This window comes from Pimephales promelas, chromosome 4 (assembly GCF_988280905.1).
Source record: "Pimephales promelas chromosome 4, fPimPro1.hap1.1, whole genome shotgun sequence".
In the NCBI taxonomy this organism is placed as follows: Eukaryota; Metazoa; Chordata; class Actinopteri; order Cypriniformes; family Leuciscidae; genus Pimephales; species Pimephales promelas.
The window spans coordinates 26,909,862-26,927,975 of NC_142772.1; the positions used below are offsets into that span (position 1 = coordinate 26,909,862).

Sequence of the window (18,114 nt, forward strand, 5' to 3'; positions counted from 1 at the left end):
TCCAGTCCTCCCATCGCCCCTTTTAGTTGTAGTGCAGAGAATTTCAGCCTTGGTTTGCTCCTGCTCGAGATAAAGGAACTGGGCCAATTACATTTTTATAAAAATCTTAAAATAGAGTATTAATTCTATTCTAATTCTATAATAGTTATTTTAAATTGTAATAATATATCACAATTTTTGTTGCCATCAAAAGGCAACATTTCAGAGTAAATTTTTGAGTTGGAGATAAACAAGGTCCTGTTTCCCTTGTGAACCTCAACTTCACGTGGTCACTGCAACTAAAGTTCCCAAGGTCTTACGGCTTTTAACACAAGCTTCAAACCTGCTGCTGCACCTGCGGCTTAAGACTTTTCATTTCATGGTAAATTTACTTAAAGTAGTTTGCAGCTTATATAAAAAAAAACCTTTTTGACGCTTTTTTACTGTTAATGATTAGTCCCTCACTTTTCCGAGAATGTTTCCTTCATGAAAATGAATGTTAGTTTGCACACACAGCTTGTACTTAAATTAATCATGTGACCAATGACCATCCACTGGAGCAAATCCATAAAGCTGGAGTCAGTGAGTGAGTGAGTGAGTGAGTGAGCGAGCTTTGTGACCTGTGAGGACCAGTCTGGAGGTGATGAAGATTCATGCACTAATTGTTGGCAGTGAATGCTCACTGGCTATTGCTCACTGTAATGTGACAATTTTGCAATCCTTTGCTATTCTGATGATCTCAAAGCCTTCGGGAGACTCTTCCATGCCACATGCTGGCATGTTCTTTGAACTTCAGAAAAGCCTGTGAATTTGTTGATCTCTGTTGTGCAGAATATCTAAAAAGACTAAATGTATTAATCATTTATATCCACCAAACTAAAGCATTAACAATGTACATAATATTGGTTCTATTTCTTTCATTTTTCATTCAAAGACCCATATATTTCAGGCAGGTTACCCTACAGAATTTACCTTTGTCTTCAATTGGTTGGACAAACAGATCTCACACCCGCCCCCAATCTCACACCGTCGGTTGAGTTGGAGTTACTGTTATGGGCAAGTCGATGCTCAAACAAGCAGATCAATCCTTTTTAGATTTTTTACAAATAAAAAATACTCCACTTTTAAGTTGCTTAGTCGTTAAGGGCAACTATTCTAAACCTGTCATTCATATATTGCCTGGTCAGAATCATTTTCTTTCACAAGAAATCCTGATCTTATACTATAGTAATCTAAGTGTATGATGTGTATTGATTGTTAAGAGAGTGCAGAGCCACAGTCATCAACAGCGATTGATGTCTAGAAGCTTGTTTGAAGTGTTCTGGATCTTATACTGATTAAAAACAACCATGAGCGTTGAAGTGCTGTTTATTAATTTTTTTAATAAATACTCAGGGGCACTATCCTGTAACCCGGAGCTCTGTGTATCAGCCTTTGACCTGTGTGTTTATGTGTGCAGGTAAATTATGATGGAGAGCTTCACAAACACCCCCAGCTGGAGGCTGATTTGGCAGCCGTGAGGGACTTATATGGCCATCATGCAGTATCTCTCAGGTAAATGGCCATTCTTTTTTTCTTGACGTTGATGTGAGGACTTAACTTTTACAAATTAAACTTAAGCATTAGCATTATGTCAGTAAATGTGCAAACATGTCATCAGCTCAGAAAAGAAAGTATTGGAATTGTGACTTCCTTCCTGAACTCTCCTCCGCCACCAGAGAAGTGTTTTATGCGAAGCGACACTTTGAGCAATCGTTCTTTAGTTTTTTGGCGCAGTTAACCCACTCAAGGACGTCCTCTGCCTGAGCTAGCTCCCATAACCCTCAGGTGGCCATGTCTCCAATCTGTCATTTGGGGAAATGCTCTGTGATCAACTGAAGGACGCTCTGCGAGAGTCTGAGCGGATTCTGTTTGATTGCAGGGCTGTAATGATGTAATTATTGCTGTTGTGTTTATCCTGACGTAGAGGCTTGCTATTACCTAATCTGCTCTGCAAGCAGCAAATTTATAGCAAGATATAACACATTTGAAACTGGTGCTGTTAAGAATGCTGTGGACAACAGCAAATCATGTACATGCTCGTGTTTGTGCTTAATAACTCGGATGAAAAAAGAACTCATGACAGATTGTCAACACGAACGTGATTCACCCCGCAAAATCTGCCAATCTGAATGGTGTTTCATGCGGCGACAGCTATTAAAAGCTTCGTCCTTGAAAGTTTATCTTGTCAAGCTGCTTTTGATAACAGCAGACCGTCAAATGAAAGAACAGCATAAAAGACTCTATTCATAGCAGCAGAAGTGTGCATTTTATATCCTGTCTAGAGTGTGATCCTTGGGATGCATTTGCCCTGAGTCATGGACAGAAAACCATTTTGAGTATTTATTCAGTGTTCTGCTTGAAAAATGACCTGGGTCGTTTTTTGCCGCAGTCTCTGTGAGTTGGTTCAGCGAGGCCCCTTTTAATAATTCCAGGACAAATCCCACTAAATGTTTTTGCCTGTTTGTTGAAGTAGAATTAATTGAAAATGCAAAACAGCTTTTATGGTCGTGTTACGTTTGGTAAAACACTTCTTATATGATTCCTTTAAGTTGCTCTGAATTGTACCTTAGTAATGTGCAATTTTGTGTGTTTACATGTGTCTGAACATGAGTGTGTGTTTATATGCTGTATGCAAGCTGTTGCATAGACAGATCATCAAAGAGGATTATTATTTTCTCAAACCTCTTGCTTTTGAGGCACAGAGGCTGCATTTGGGAGTGAGGTGTAACCATGGTAACAGTTAGCCCAGGGCAACGCTACAAACTCATCACAATGGTTTTATGAGAAATAAATGCTTTGCGAGAAGTGCAGCAGCTGAGCTGGAGGATCAAGCTGCATCCCTTCAACATCAAGTATACCTTCGTACTCGTTTAAGAAATAAATTCATTTGGTTTTATATTTTAATCTGCAATCTTTATTAATAAATCATTTTCTAACATTAAATAAAAAAAATGTGTAAACAATAACAAAATGCGTTATTCCCAAGAAAACAAAGCTATTTTTAATAAAATTAATTTACTTACTCTATATCTGCGATGGCTTTCCTTTTTGCACTTACATCACAGGGTATTGGTTGATGTCCAGTAGTTTCTAAATTGTTAAAAAATTTGCATTTAACCTCTGATAAAAAACAGTCATGTCTTATTTTGCTTTCTTTGTCCCATTTGTCCCAAGCTATTTAAAATAGTGTGCAAATAAAAATTTGTGTCAATTTGTATTTCTTTCCCTTCAAAATACAGGGAATATGGTGCAATTGATGATGTGGACATCGACCTACACATTGATGTCACTTTCCTCGATGTAAGTGTTATTGTTCAGTGTCTTGTTAAAGATGAATGACAATGACCATATCGTTTTTATTTATATAATTATTTTTGTGCATGTCTGTTATACTATGTGAAACTGAAATTCTGCATTTGTTCATAGGAGGAGATTGCACTTGCCTGGGATGTGATCCGGAGTGAACCTGTTATTGTACGGCTTCACTGCTCCCTCACACAATATCTGAATGGACCAGGTTAGAACACACACACACACACAGAGTTGGACAGAGTGCGCTTCAATGCTTTTTGTACTGTGCAAACTTCACATTTTATTCCCAATCCTACCCCTAAACCCTTACCAAAAACAAAACAAAAACATAATTTAGTTTCATAATGTATGGAAATACTGGAACATATACACAAAAAAAGCAAACAAACTTTGTTATAAAGTCTTATAAACATCTACTGCTTTGATTCCCAACCAGGGGTACTTAGATTTAGATTTAACATAGTTAAACTTATAAAACAGAAGTCATGATTTATAAAAATAAAAATATGCCGTTAAAAATTAGAATGAGCTAAAATAATTAATCCTTGATTTTTTTTTTTTTTTAATTTTATTAATGGGATAGCACATTCAGTTATTGTACTTAACACTTAAGTTTTTTTTTCAATTTGTGTGAATTACATTATATTTGCACATATAGAAAGACACCAAATAGATGTAGATTTTTGGCAGCAGTGATCAGACTTTGACATTTCAAAACTTTTGTTCTATTCGGATATTCCTTATTATTCTTTAAAGAAAATAAAGGGACTTGAGCCTTACAGATGGGGCTGGGAGGGTAAAGAAATGTTTGAAAAGAAAATCATTGTGCTGTCAGAAAATCATTATGCTGTTAACAACATTAGAAAAGTTTGTTTGTTTGACTTTATTGTCTGTTCAGATTTCCTGGACAGAAATTAATCTTTGACACTTGCATAAAAAAATACATCTTATCAGACAATACTGTACATCCACTTACATACCACATAACAAAGCTCATGGAACACACAATTGCCCCCATTAAAACATGCATAAAATGAGTATATACATTTCTAAAAGTAATATAAATTTCTAAAAGTTTCTAAAAGTAAATAGAAGTAAATAAAAAGTAAATATGTTCTTTTTAGCCAGTGGTATACGCAGCCTGCTCCCTTCAGAACAGTAGTGGAGGGGATAGGTTGGGTCTGAATATACTGTAATTGCCTTTTTTCCATAAAGTGTGAAAACAGCTCTTGCACTGTACTTTGTTTTCTGGCGGGAAATCTTATTTGCTTCGTAAATTACTTGTTTTAATTTATTTTTCTGTCTCATCATAATGGTAAATTGACATATCACGAAACAATGTTATATGTTAAAAAAACTTTCAATCATCAAACCAAACAATGGTTAGGACCCTCCTATCATTACTAAAATGTCTTCAGACTTATGTACATGTTCCACATTTTCCTGGAGCCTACAATCAATATTGTAGCTAAATATTTCAAATTTGAAACTTGCTCTACCTTTACACCCTTTATAATAACTTGTTCATGTAAAATGCTAGCTGTATCTATCCTATTTTGATTCCCACAACATAATTCCTTTCTTAGATGACTGTTATCAAACCATTGTAAAAGACCTTTAATATACTCAAAATTAGTTGAACACGTGTTTAATTCATGTCTGTTTTGCAAGAAATTAAAACCAAGTCATCAGCTTATTTGATTGAAGTAAGATTGCCCTTGTTACATTGCAGTTCATTCATACCTGTATAAACAAGGAAAAGCAGAGGTGATAATACACATCCCTGTGCTAAGCCTGCATTTAAGACTACAATGACACGAGACTTGTTTGGCACACTTATATTGTTAGATGGGGTTTCTGTTGTTTCTTTTATATAAATACTATAATTGTTCATGTTGGTGAGAGTATGTGCCCTTACACCGAGCTGTCTCTGTTGATTGTAGAGTTGTTTAAAAGTGCTTGACTCAAGAACATGGCTACTTCAGTTCAGATTGCAAGAGAAAGAGAGAAAAGTTACTTGGACATGGCTGTAATGCCTGCTCTTGTTCTCCAGCCAAGATATTACTCATCATAAGTTCAGTGGCTCATTTCAGAGTGATCTTCTCTTCTGGTGTTTTTTGAAAAACCTCTCAAATGCTGTGATTGCTAAATCAAATGTCTGCAGCAAACGGTTACATTATGTGGTACTTTGTTTTGCAATACCATCTTTTTCTCATGGATAATTTCATGCCCCTTTCCAGTTCCCACTGTTGATGTGTTTCAAGTGTCTTCAAAAGACAGATTTGGACTTGGACATCAGTTGAAAAAGTAAGAAAATACTAGCCTAGATTTGTTGTGTTAAATCAGGTTTTCTAGGTCCGTTTGACTTCATTAGTGTGCTTTCTCTCGGCAGAATAATGCAAACCTTTGTCACACAGCAGTGGAAGTGTCAGAGCAAAGATAAACTCATCAACCCACATGGCAAAAAACAAACAGAGAAGAAGGTGAAGTCTCCCCTGCACATTTTTTCAACGCTACGCAGGTGAGAAAAAAGTCACTCAGCTACACCGATACTGGATAAAACCTGAGTTTATTATCCCTCGTTGATGCGCTAAACTCAGGACTAAAGACCTGTTCACCAAGAAAATTGGTTGGTTCTGGTGAACAATATTTAATTAACCTCACACAGTAAAGCGCTCATGTTTACAGCTCAAAATCTCTCTTCTTAAGTATTGATGTTATTGCTTTGTACATGCCATTACTTTGCCATCGCAGAAAAGTTTTTAAATATTGAATCAAAATTCTAATTAGTATTATTTTTATTGCTAACATTAGACAGCTTTGCCTTTAACCTTACTCTTAAACTTATTTGTGTACGGTTCTGTTTGACCATGCTTTTACTGTAATGAAATATTAGAAAAATATGTGCCTTCAAAAAGAAATTGCAATATTCAATATAAGACTTATTTTTAAATAACCCTCAATGGAGTAATATGTTTTTGCCCTCTGCTTTACTGGAGAAAATTTGTGTTTGCCAATCAGGAATTCACTATTGTGAATTTGGTAAACATTTATCCATATATTTAGGCTGCATTTATGTATTCAGGACCAGCATTTACTTTTATGCCAGCAAGTGTGTTAGCTTCATGGTCTTTGAGTTCATCAGACCGGCTTGAGTCGGTTAATGAATAGTTATCAAACTGTAGGATCAGTTCACACAAATGTTTCATTGAACTGGAAAGACTCCAAGATGGCAAGCAGTTTTGAACTGGACTGTAGTGTTGAGAAAATAGATTTTGAGAATGTGGCAATGGATTTGCAAATTTTGCTTGTCATAAAGAGGATATCTTACCGGAATGTCTTACTAACTGTGGATTTTTTTATGAATAATCCACAAGTTTCCGAGGGGCGCTCCTGTAAAAAATAAAGTGGGTGAAACTTCCTGTGACGCGGCGGAAGTAGCATTCCAATGGTATTTTGTGTGTTAGTTAGCGAAGAGGCTAGCTGTTTTTCGGAGAATTATTTTACCATTTAAAGACGCAAATCTTTATGAGAGATGTCGTTACGGAGCTCAGAGACAACATGTGCTGTTCGCGGTTGTATGTATAACCGGAGTAAACTAATTTAGTGGCTTAAACGGGATTGTTTTGAACATAAGCTGAAAACGAAATCAGAGTGATCCTGCCAACGACTGTAGTTTCCATCACCTCCCAAAAGACGACGAATCTTCCTGTGTACATTTGTTTAAAATCTTAATATTCTATAAACTCTATCAGCATGTGATTGGCTGTTCGCTACTGATGTTACACCTAAACTCAGGATCAAAGCCTGTGTTGACAGAATACCAAATGTGCCAGTTAATGTATTCAAAGCAGCACATTCATTTATAATTTTGAATAAACTCCAAAGCACAATAACTAAGTGTGTATTTTTTATTTGAATTGTTTGTCAGCTCGCACAACTGTCTGTCACCATGCCTTGATGAGTATTGATTATTAATAATGTTATTATAATACTCCCAATCAACTACTGCGGAGGGTAAAGGCACTGTTATTTCACCCTTTTGAATTTCGTTGAGGTTGTGTTCCCACATCGTTAGCTAGTTTGGATCGCTATAACTTGAATGACTGTCAACTGTTGAATGAAAGAGTGTGAAGTATGTCAAGTTGCGCTTTGTTTACTTCCAACCGGAAGTCGCGCCCAATTTTGACGCAAGGCCTCATGGGGCGTAGGAAACTTGTGGATAAAATAAAAACAGAAATGAAAATCAAGATGATGCAGAAAACTATAAAGCAATTTGTCATCGCCTAATTCTTTGTATCTCATTAACTGAGGCATGACCTACTATTGTTCATTGGTGGAAGAAATGCGCATTCCTTAACTATGCAGACCTCAACATGAGAAATAAAATTGGTGTGAATCAGCCAATAAAGCATTCTGAAATGTGCAGGATTTGCACAAGCATAATTGCACAACATCTTTTTTGTTCCATAATTCCTGTAGTGTGATTAATGTGCTGTGTTTGTGCAAACTCAGATCCCCCAGCTACCCTCCTCCTGGCTGTGTGAAGAGCAAAAAGAAGCTCAAACCTGAGCAGGATGGCATGTCAAAATCCCACCGTCTGTTGCGGCGAACATGCTCCAGCACAGTGAAGCCAGAAATGGACGGCTGTGTCGGCAAGTCGCACAAGCTTTTGGGTCACTCCCTTTCCAGTGACCCGCGGATGGAGCAACATCAGCCCCTCAAGCAGCCCCACCGGCTGCTGCCAAGGCCCTGCTCGACCGCTGCGAAACCAGAGGATTGCCCGCCACTGCGGCCTCATAAACTGTCGCCGCGGTCGAGCGTGGCCGAGCCTCGCTGCGAACATGCTGCTGGCAGTAGCGATGGCGGTGCTTTAAAGCCTCACCGGCTCCTGGGCCGCTCCTGCTCGGGCAGTGTGCGGACTGAAGAGCTGGACGGCCTGAAGCACCACCACCGTCTGCTCAGCAGGTCCTACTCCAGCAGCACCAAGATGGGCGACAAGAAAAGCGACATCTTTAAAGAGCCTGTCACCGAGAGCAGACGCCTCTCCCTTACCTCAGGGCTAATCGGCATCCTGGCCCCATCACTATCTTCCACACCTCAGGTAATGATGCTTGGGATTACGTCTTATGAAAATACATATTTAGGATTTGCCTAATTTGATTGCCTGTTCGGTTCGGCTTTGGTCAGAGATACGAGAGTCTTTTGGACATGAAAGAATTAGTTAACAGAATTTATATACAGCGAAAATAAGAGTGAGAATTGCTCCAACCAGGCAGAGATGAGTGAATTTAACAGGCCAAGTCATCATTATTTATATATGCTTTTTAAAATACAGATCTTATCAAAGCAGCTTCACAGTGATAACATGAAAATAATACAACAAAGTGTGTTTCTAGAAGAAAATTGCGTCAGCGTTCACCTTATTTAAGGCAGATCAATAATGTTGTTGAATATTAAATGTCCCCAACTAAGCAAGCCAAAAGCCAAGGCAACAGTGGCAAGACACCAAACCTTGGGAGAAACCATGATCTCTCTGCAAGATTTTATTTTTATAGAGCTCTATTTAACAGTTTAGACATTTTCTCCCACAATGTAATGTTTGACTTGAGGCAGTAAAGACAACTTTGTGTATTTGGTTAACAAAATTTAGAGAGACTTCAAACTATTTTTCTGTGTCTTCTTGAGTAGCCAAACAACGGAGCCAAATCCATTCCAGTCAGAGACAGAGGCTTCCTTGTTCAGGTAAAAATAAATATCTTCACTTCCCCCTTTGCCTTATTTCATTAATCAAACAGTCTTTTACAGTCAAACAGTCTTTTACTTGCAAATATATACAACATTCTCTTTCTGAAGCAACCTGAGCTTGAGGGCATGTAGTTGGTTGCAGTAGTTGACATTTTCTAATCATTGGTATTCTTGTGAACAAGACTGTATCTGCAACATTGTTTCTTCAAGTCATTCCAAACATGATGAAAATATTTTAATTTTGGATGAACTGTCCTGCTTGTTTTAAGGTTTGGGTAGAGCTCTTTTGGTAGCTGCTAATGCTGCCATACTGTTTTAGAGGAGGCAAATGTTACTGAATTGTGTTTACTTGACTTATAATTGCAGACTATGGAGTATGCAGAACAGCGTATCCCTGTACTGAATGAGTTCTGTGTGGTCTGCGATGAACCTCATGTGTTCCAAAATGGACCAATGCTCAGAGTGAGTCTGTTTGCTCTACAAGCAATCTTGGATTGGTTAATGATGTGAATGAATCATTTAAGGCACCTGCGATTTCTATTATATTTACTCCTGAGTATTTAAAAGTATACACTACCTTTCAGAAATTTGGATTAGGTAAGATTTTCCAACGTTTTCTAAAGTTTTCCAAGATAGGCTAAACAGGCTAACAATTTTATTATTTTATTTGAAATGGAAATCTTTTGTAACACAATAAATGCTCTCCCTTTTGATCGATTTAATGCGTCCTTGCAGAGTTACAGTCTTAATTCTTTCAAAAAAAGCAAACTTGAACTTGAACACAGCTGTTCTTTTCTATATTGCATATTAGACAGCCTCAAAATAGAAAGAGATTATTTCAATTGAAAAAGATTTAGAAATGATCCTCATACCATATTATGCTTTCATGTCACAATCAAAGATGTTTTTCTTTTCTTTTTTCATATTTTTGTGCCATGTTATTTTGCGGATAGTTGTCAAACTAAAAGTGAGCCAATTTATGTTTCATGGGATTATATTAATCCAGGATTAATAATATAATTTACTGTTCTAATGAGCTTGTTTATATGTGTCCTGCAGCCCACAGTGTGTGAGAGAGAGTTATGTGTATTCGCCTTCCAAACTCTAGGGGTCATGAATGAGGCTGCTGACGAGATTGCCACTGGTGCTCAGGTACACAAACAAACACAGAATTCACACAATCGTTCTGTACTGAAACTTCTAACCAAATGGCTTAAAGGACAAGTTCAGTATTTTACACTTAAAGCCCTGTTTTAAGATCGTTTCTGATGAAATGGAACGGTTAAGATTGAAATTTGGACACATGCTGCTGGCCAGAGAATTTTCGATTTATGTGGTCGCACCCCCCCACCTCCACAATGGTTGCATAGGTGCACTGGAACAATCCTTCCTAAAACGCATTAAACTTTAGTTTACAAAGACATGAAACTCACCGAGTGGTCTGGGGTGTTCACTGATATACTCACACAAAAATCGCTGCAAAAGATGCGTTTCAATAGGTTTTATTTTAGTTTTTGTCCAACTCCATTGACTTGACTTGGACAAAAACTATGATAAAACCTGTTCTCGGGCCAGCAGCACGTGTCCAAATTTCAATCTTAACCGTTCTATTTCATCAGAAACTATCTTAAAACAGGGCTTTAAGTGAAAAATACTGAACTTGTCCTTTAACAATCTCTTTTTGTGACAACAGGTTGTAGACCTACTGGTCTCCATGTGCCGATCTGCACTGGAGTCTCCGAGAAAAGTTGTCATTTTTGAGCCATATCCCTCTGTGGTGGATCCCAATGACTCACAAGCACTTGCCTTCAACCCCAGGGTACTAAAAACACTAAGAGCGTTTAGCTTTACCTTACTCCGTCTTTTTTGTGTGTAATGCTACTACTCATGAAGGAATATTACATATTATTACATGTTTCGGTTCTTCTTCAGAAAAAGGACTATGACCGAGTGATGAGAGCACTTGACAGTATCACCTCTATCAGAGAAATGACCCAGGTATCAACCATAAGTTTACAACAGAAGAATGTTTGATCTAAGGTTATTTTAATGACATTAAAATATATGATATGTTATGTTTACTACATTATAAACAATGAATGTATTTTCATAATAATTTAATACACTCATTTGTTGCCACTTTATTTTACAGTGTCCTTGTTACATATGTTACATGTACTTACCATAGTTATAACAGTAAGTTATGCATAATTACACGGAACTAACCTTCAACCAAATCCAAATCCTACCCAACCCTATAGTAAATACATGTAGTTGGTTAATGTAACTCAGTACTTAAATATATAGTTACTCTGTAACAATGACCCCTTAAAATAAAGTGTATCCCAAACCCTAAAGTACATGTAGTTGCTTAATATTGCCCAGTACTTAAATATATTATTACAAAGCCTTAAAATAAAGTGTAGCCAATTTTTCCAATCTTTTTTGCAATTTAATATACTATAATATTTTATAAATGTATATTGTATATAAAAGTATGTATATACTTTTTACCTCAATCAATGGTAAAAATAAATGTTGTGCGAAATATTATATTTAACACATTGAATGGACAACCCTAGTTGTTTATATCAAAATCCCTGTATCTTTTATAGCATAAGTCTTCAGAGAAATCAGTCGGTGCTTTGATTGTTAATGGAGGAGCATTTTAACATTTTAATCGTTGCTGTTTCTTCTGCTCAGGCTCCATATCTGGAGATAAAGAGACAAATGGACAAGCACGATCCTTTGGCTCACCCACTACTGCAGTGGTATGACTGATTGACACCTCAATCATTATCTACTCCACTCCTGCATTTTAATGATGTGTAAATGTGACAGTCAGCTCTCATAGCAGTTCTAATTAGTTATGGAGAGTGTGTGCATCCACCTTTGTTGCACCTTGGACAGTCAGAATGATCATGTGACAAACAATCACGCATGTACAGTATTATTTAAATGCATCTATAGTCCTGCAGTGGAGGGTTTCAAACCTAATGGAGTATATGGTTGATTCATCTGTTTTTTTACAGGGTGATATCCAGTAACAGATCACACATAGTGAAGCTTCCTGTTACTAGAGTAAGTATTGTATCTATCTTAAGCATTTGTTATGATTTTCAATGTTTCTGCAAATGCCACAAGAATGTGAAAATGTGTCTAATCATTATGCGTCTAACACAGATGATCTTAATCTAGATCAATCTTTCATTGAATTGCTGGCATTACCTCCCTAAGAGAGAACCACCTCTCTTTTAGAAGCCATCTTTCAGTTCTTCTGCATTTCTGAAGAGAGTTTTAAATTCTGTGACATTTTTCAGAGTTAAGCAGAGAACATTATTTAGGCTTAGGGCCAATCCCAATTCTACCCCTTACCCCTTCACTTTCCCCTTCCCCTCCGTTTTGCGCGTCCACGTGAAGGGGTAGGGTTGTCCCAATTCTCTTTTGGTTGGAGGGGGAGGGCTAGGGGGAAGGGCCAGATAGCCCTTCAAACGAAGATTTTTCGGGAGCACACTTCAAACGAAGGGGTATGAGAAGTGTCACTGCTAACCCAGGCTGGCTGCCCAAGCGACAAAGGAGACCCATAAATTTAAGTATTTGTGGCTTTAATAAGTATTGTAACGACAAATAATGATTTGCTTTATGTTGCATTCAATATTGTGTTCATATTTACGGTCAGTTTCTTCACAGAAACGTTTGTAAAAAAAAAAAAAAAAAAAAATATCGCTAAAATTACTGTAGTTTGCTAACGATAGTCCGGCAACATATTTTCGTCGTCTCCGTTGTTTCCTGCGAACTTCACAAGATAAATGCAAGAAAATAGCTGTAACCCACGCGACTGAGATAACTGCAGCTGTGGACGGCATCTTGGAAGTTGTGATAAACATCAGCGCATCTCCTGTGACGTAGGCGCTAGCGACGACTTATAATGACGTTTAACGGAGGCGAAGTGGTGTCCCATTTCTTAGGGGAATATTTTCACCCCTACGCATTGCCACTCTGTTTCAAGGGTCAAGGGGAAGGCGAAGGGTAGGGCTAGGGGAAAGTGAAGGGGTAAGGGGTAGAATTGGGATTGGCCCTTAGTGTCTCAAATATATGCTCTTATATCTTGTTTCTATCACAACAGCAACTGAAGTTCATGCACACACCCCATCAGTTCCTCCTGCTCAGCAGTCCGCCAGCCAAAGAATCCAACTTCAGAGCTGCCAAAGTCCTCTTTGGGAGTACCTTTGCTTTTCAGTAAGTTTCATTTTAAACACCTAAGAAAGCCTAAGCTTTTTTATCCTTAAATCAAATTTGACCCTCAGCGTTACAAATTCATAAATTCATGATTAGGGTACAACAGGGCTTAAAGGGATAGTTCACCCAAAAATGAAAATTAAGTCATTAATTACTCACCCCCATGCTGTACCAACCCAGTAAGACCTTCGTTCATCTTCGGAACACAAATGAAGACTGCTACATTGGCTCCTAAGGGATTGAAACTTGACGGCTCAGAAAGTCATTGAAGAAAATGTTTAAATATTCCATGTGACTACAGTGGCTCAACTATAAGTTTATCAAGTGACGAGAGTACTTTTTGTGCGGGAAAAACAAACAAAAATAACGACTTATTTTTATTATGATAACGGCTTAGAGATAACTACATCTTGGATGCCCTTGAGGTAAGCTAAAACACATCAAAAATTAATTTCAAAGTGAACCATCCCTTTCAGTTGCGATTCAGCTGTGCAGCAAACTATATGTAAGGAATAATTGGCGACGACCGGCCATTTAATTATTCAGAAAAAAAGCACACCCGAGGTGGTAGTGCGGCCACGGCAAGAAACGAGTTATGGGTTATTTATTTTCTAATAATTCATCGAACCGGAGTCAATTATTCCGCGTTATCAGAGTACGGTTACCACACCTCAAGACATTGTTCAGATATTGTATTTTGAGACATCTGTCAGGTTTTTATCCTTAAAACGCTCTTGTGTGTAGGACTAACTTCTTACTCATCTCATCTCAAGCCTCTGTTACTAATTCCAAAACTTCATTTTAGAGCTAGTAATGGAGGCTCTCTAACCCTAGCAGAGAGAGAAATACGCGTGTGAATTACGTGACCATTTTTAAATATTTTACCGATATTTACTGTGTCTGTACTTACTGTGTGTAAGTTTGAGTGAGAGAGAGTGGGAGAAAAAGAGTATGTGCTTTTCGTGTTAATTAAAGAATAATTTTTTGACAAAAAAATGGAAATAATTTGTCATTTTTATACTAGTTTTTACTATATTTATTTGCTTGGTCAGTGTCATTGTGGGTTTTGGGTTCTTTTGCGATTGTAGGCTCTAGGGACCTTTGAAATAACTGAAATTATTTGGCGAAGTGATATGGACATGTAAATATGTCAGTCATGCATTTCCCTGAAAATGATTGCACGCATTAGAACGTTCGTCAACCAATAGGATTCATATAACAGGCCCATAGATTTTTGAGTCATAGAATAGGTTTCAAATCTTTACTTTTGCTGTACAGGTTTGAAGTTTCTTTCGTACTTCAGTGGTTATTAATTTTTCAGTTTAAAAAAAAAAAAAAAACTAACTGTCTCTTTCTTTCTATCACTTTCAGTGGATCACACATAGAAAACTGGCACTCCATTTTGAGGAATGGTTTGGTTGTGGCATCAAACACAAGGCTTCAGGTACTATACTTTTAATTGTGATACAGATACCATTTTTAATGTAATTAAACTGTAATGAAGTGTGGATGAAGCCAAATGTTTTTTTTTTTTAAATATGATGTGATAGTATATTTATGCATAATGCATTATGTAAATTTCTTAAAGGGATAGTTTACCCCAAAAAAATTAAAAAATTCTGTCATCAATTACTCACCCTCATGTCGTTTCAAGGACTTTCATTCATCTTCGGAACACAAATGACAATTTTTTAAATGAAATCTGAGAGCTTTCTTTCCCTCCTCTTACAGGTGCGCATCTACAGTACCACTTTGATGCTTCAAAACGTTCATTAGGGAGATCAAATAATCCATATAAATTGAGTCAGATAGTTGTGTAGCTGTCAATGAAGAGTACAGAACTGGCTCAGGTTTTAAAAATATCTTCATTTGTGTTCCGAAGATGAACAGAAGTCTTACAGGTTTGGACCGGTCTTTTAAGGTAACCAGACAGTTGACGGTAGCCATTGACTTCCATAGTATTTCTATGGCTACCATCAACTGTCTGGTGGTTACCTTAAAATATCTTCTTTTGTGTTGAACAGAAGAAAGAAACAAATTGAGGTTGAGTAAATGACGACAAAACTATCCCTTTAATAGTTTGTAAAAATTGTAGTAGTTTAAAAATTGTGTGGTGAATTTTCTGATTGCTCTGTAAGAGGTTTATTAATTAGAAGAAGAAAAAAAAAAACTGTCTGTAATGTCAGTTGGGTATTAAAATGGTTTTCAATATTGGTTCTGGGGAGCCAGTGCTCTGGACATTTTGTATGTCTCCTTAATTGAACACCTGATTTAGATCATCAGCTCACTAGGTGTGGGTTCCATGAACTAAACCAAGGGTACGTCTCAATCAGCTGCCTAGTTCAGTACTCAGGGCACTGATCAGGGTGTGAGCCATTTTTAGTGATTACTCTATCATGAAAACCTTCCAGTGCAGGGATGCTAGGGATACGCTGCTCCTTAAAAAGTCCCACAATGCACTGTGAAAACCAGGGAGCATTGATGCTTACTATGCTCCCTTAACAGTAGTTTTAATGCACAGAACTAAACATAAATAAGGAGCCAACCCTAGTGAAAAAATGAAAAAAAAAATCCATTAACATATTTATTGATGCATAATTTTAACAACTGCTGGAATGGAATATGAATGCTGATTCAATGCCATCTTTGATTTCTTCCTGTAACTGTAATATTACATAACTGCTTAATCTATAACGCTTAATGAATTTATCTTCACTCAACTGAAAAAGTGGAATTCTTTTGGCAAAAATCTTTTCAGCTCATCTGCTTAGCCTATGGCTTCGTCTTGCAGATTACTGCTGTCATTTCACCAGGAATATGCCAGGAAACCCGCTTCCTAATGCCGAGTTCAGACTGCATGATTTTAGCCACGATTTTGGCTCGCCGACAGGTTTTGAGAAATCGCCGACAAATGCCCGAAATCACAGGCAAATCGGCGCTCGTTCACGCGAGTGACAATCACGCAGTGTGAATGAACAAAGACGCGAACTGAGAGAATCACCGACGAGTCGCCGACGCCCGTGAGATATTTGGCATGCTAAATATCTGGACCTGTCGGCGATTCAAAATCCTGCTGTGTGAAAAGTGTTTTGACTGAAAACTACATCGGCGATCACCGGCAGCCAGTGAGAGAGCAAGATACAGAGCAGCAACATGATATGGCATTGTTTCAACAAAAAAAGCTTCTTCTCGGTCTATTTGGACACAATAAATGGAAGAAAAATTAGTAGAAATTTGGCAGGAGCACTCGTGTCTGTTTCACCAGCTGTACCACAACCGGGTCGAAAAAAAAGTCTCACGTGAGAACTCCGGTCTTGCACTTGTGGTGTCGCGCGTTGTTTCCTTTTCATATCTCATGCGTGTTTGTTGTGAAATGTAGTTTGCGTGCAGCGTGCTAGACAGAGTCTGTCGGCGATTTTTCTAAAGTCATGCAGTGTGAAACCTTCTGTCGCCGATCCATCGTCCAGTGTGAACACAGCAGCGACTGAATGCTGGCCAAGATAGTCATGCAGTGTGAAAAGAGCAGCGACCTGATTACTTTGAAAATCGTGCAGTCTGAAAGAGCCATAAGATAAAGCTGCTTTTAAGAGGCGGTGAATTTTCAGTGCAAAATAGAGGGGTGCTTTCACCTGCTTCATACATCATTGGTCGCAGTTTACGCTTCCCCTCCCATCTCTTTATGTGACATTTCCACTTTCCCCTTGACCATCCCATGAATGCATATGCATGACACGAAAAGCGCATTTTGCCATTTTCAGTTCCCGCGACAGTTAGACTGCGCTTTCATCTCAGTGCATAGGGTTCGTACATGCCTGGCCATGGTTTTATGCGCACTTTGCGTAACAAATATGCCTAAAGTGGGCGCAAAAGCGTTAGTACATTTGGCCCTCAGTGTGTCAGATAAGAGAGACATACAAAATGTGCAGAGCGGTGTTTGGGGTGGTGTATGGAAACCGTATGAAGTTTGTGGTCATCTTAAGCAGACACACACTTCACCTTTTGAGAAAAAGTAAAACGTGGTTTGCATACTAAATCATTGTTTTATTTGCAGCTCCATGGCGCTATCTATGGGAGTGGAATCTATCTCAGTCCATTATCAAGCATATCCTTTGGCTACTCAGGTCTTAAAATCTTCTTTTAAGATGTTTGATACTGATGTTTCCTGTACTTTCTATATGACTACAGTATATGCACAGTAAAACAAAAAAGTATTACATATATATTTTATTCATACTGTGGCTTTTCCACATAGGGATGAATAAAAAACAGCAGAAAGTTGCTTCAAAAGATGAAACTGCTGCCAACAAGACCAATATTAATTTGCAGGTATTGCATGTATTTAGTTTTTTTTTTTAGCACCTGACACAAACTCTTAACTTGAAGGACTTTCTTCTTCAAGGGCTTTTTCAAACATACTTGGTATCTGAAACCTGTTGGTCCACATGTTTTCTTTTGCTTTTAGTCACAGAAGAAAGGCCAGAACCCACAGTTTCTGCAGAGCCGCAACCTGAAATGCATCGCCTTATGTGAAGGTTCATGTTTGACCTTACTGCCTTTACAGTTGAAGATGTAAATATGTGTAATCTTAAAAAAAGTAATATTCTCTCTTTTATATAACAGCTATTACATCTCCAGACCTGCACAAGCATGGTGACATCTGGGTAGTTCCAAATACAGATCATGTCTGCACACGTTTTTTCTTTGTGTAAGTACAGTATCTGTAGAAACATCTGATGAGTTTGTTATTAGCAGAAGAACTGAACTGAACTGAACTGAAATCCTTTTTCTCTGTTT

At 37.8% G+C, this 18,114-nt stretch overlaps 1 protein-coding gene across 1 annotated transcript in view; it reads left to right on the plus strand.

Moving 5' to 3' along the window:
- parp8 (poly (ADP-ribose) polymerase family, member 8) overlaps positions 1-18,114 on the plus strand; it is a 36,646-nt gene that overhangs the window by 16,334 nt on the left and 2,198 nt on the right. Inside the window, exons 7-25 of the mRNA XM_039649990.2 lie at positions 1,439-1,533; positions 3,261-3,321; positions 3,448-3,538; positions 5,574-5,640; positions 5,726-5,854; positions 7,849-8,437; positions 9,025-9,078; positions 9,448-9,543; positions 10,141-10,233; positions 10,775-10,900; positions 11,014-11,079; positions 11,785-11,852; positions 12,114-12,162; positions 13,208-13,320; positions 14,692-14,764; positions 17,372-17,441; positions 17,573-17,646; positions 17,783-17,852; positions 17,941-18,025. Of these exons, the coding sequence (XP_039505924.2) occupies positions 1,439-1,533; positions 3,261-3,321; positions 3,448-3,538; positions 5,574-5,640; positions 5,726-5,854; positions 7,849-8,437; positions 9,025-9,078; positions 9,448-9,543; positions 10,141-10,233; positions 10,775-10,900; positions 11,014-11,079; positions 11,785-11,852; positions 12,114-12,162; positions 13,208-13,320; positions 14,692-14,764; positions 17,372-17,441; positions 17,573-17,646; positions 17,783-17,852; positions 17,941-18,025 (2,069 nt within the window). The remainder of the gene's footprint in view (positions 1-1,438; positions 1,534-3,260; positions 3,322-3,447; positions 3,539-5,573; positions 5,641-5,725; positions 5,855-7,848; positions 8,438-9,024; positions 9,079-9,447; positions 9,544-10,140; positions 10,234-10,774; positions 10,901-11,013; positions 11,080-11,784; positions 11,853-12,113; positions 12,163-13,207; positions 13,321-14,691; positions 14,765-17,371; positions 17,442-17,572; positions 17,647-17,782; positions 17,853-17,940; positions 18,026-18,114) is intronic.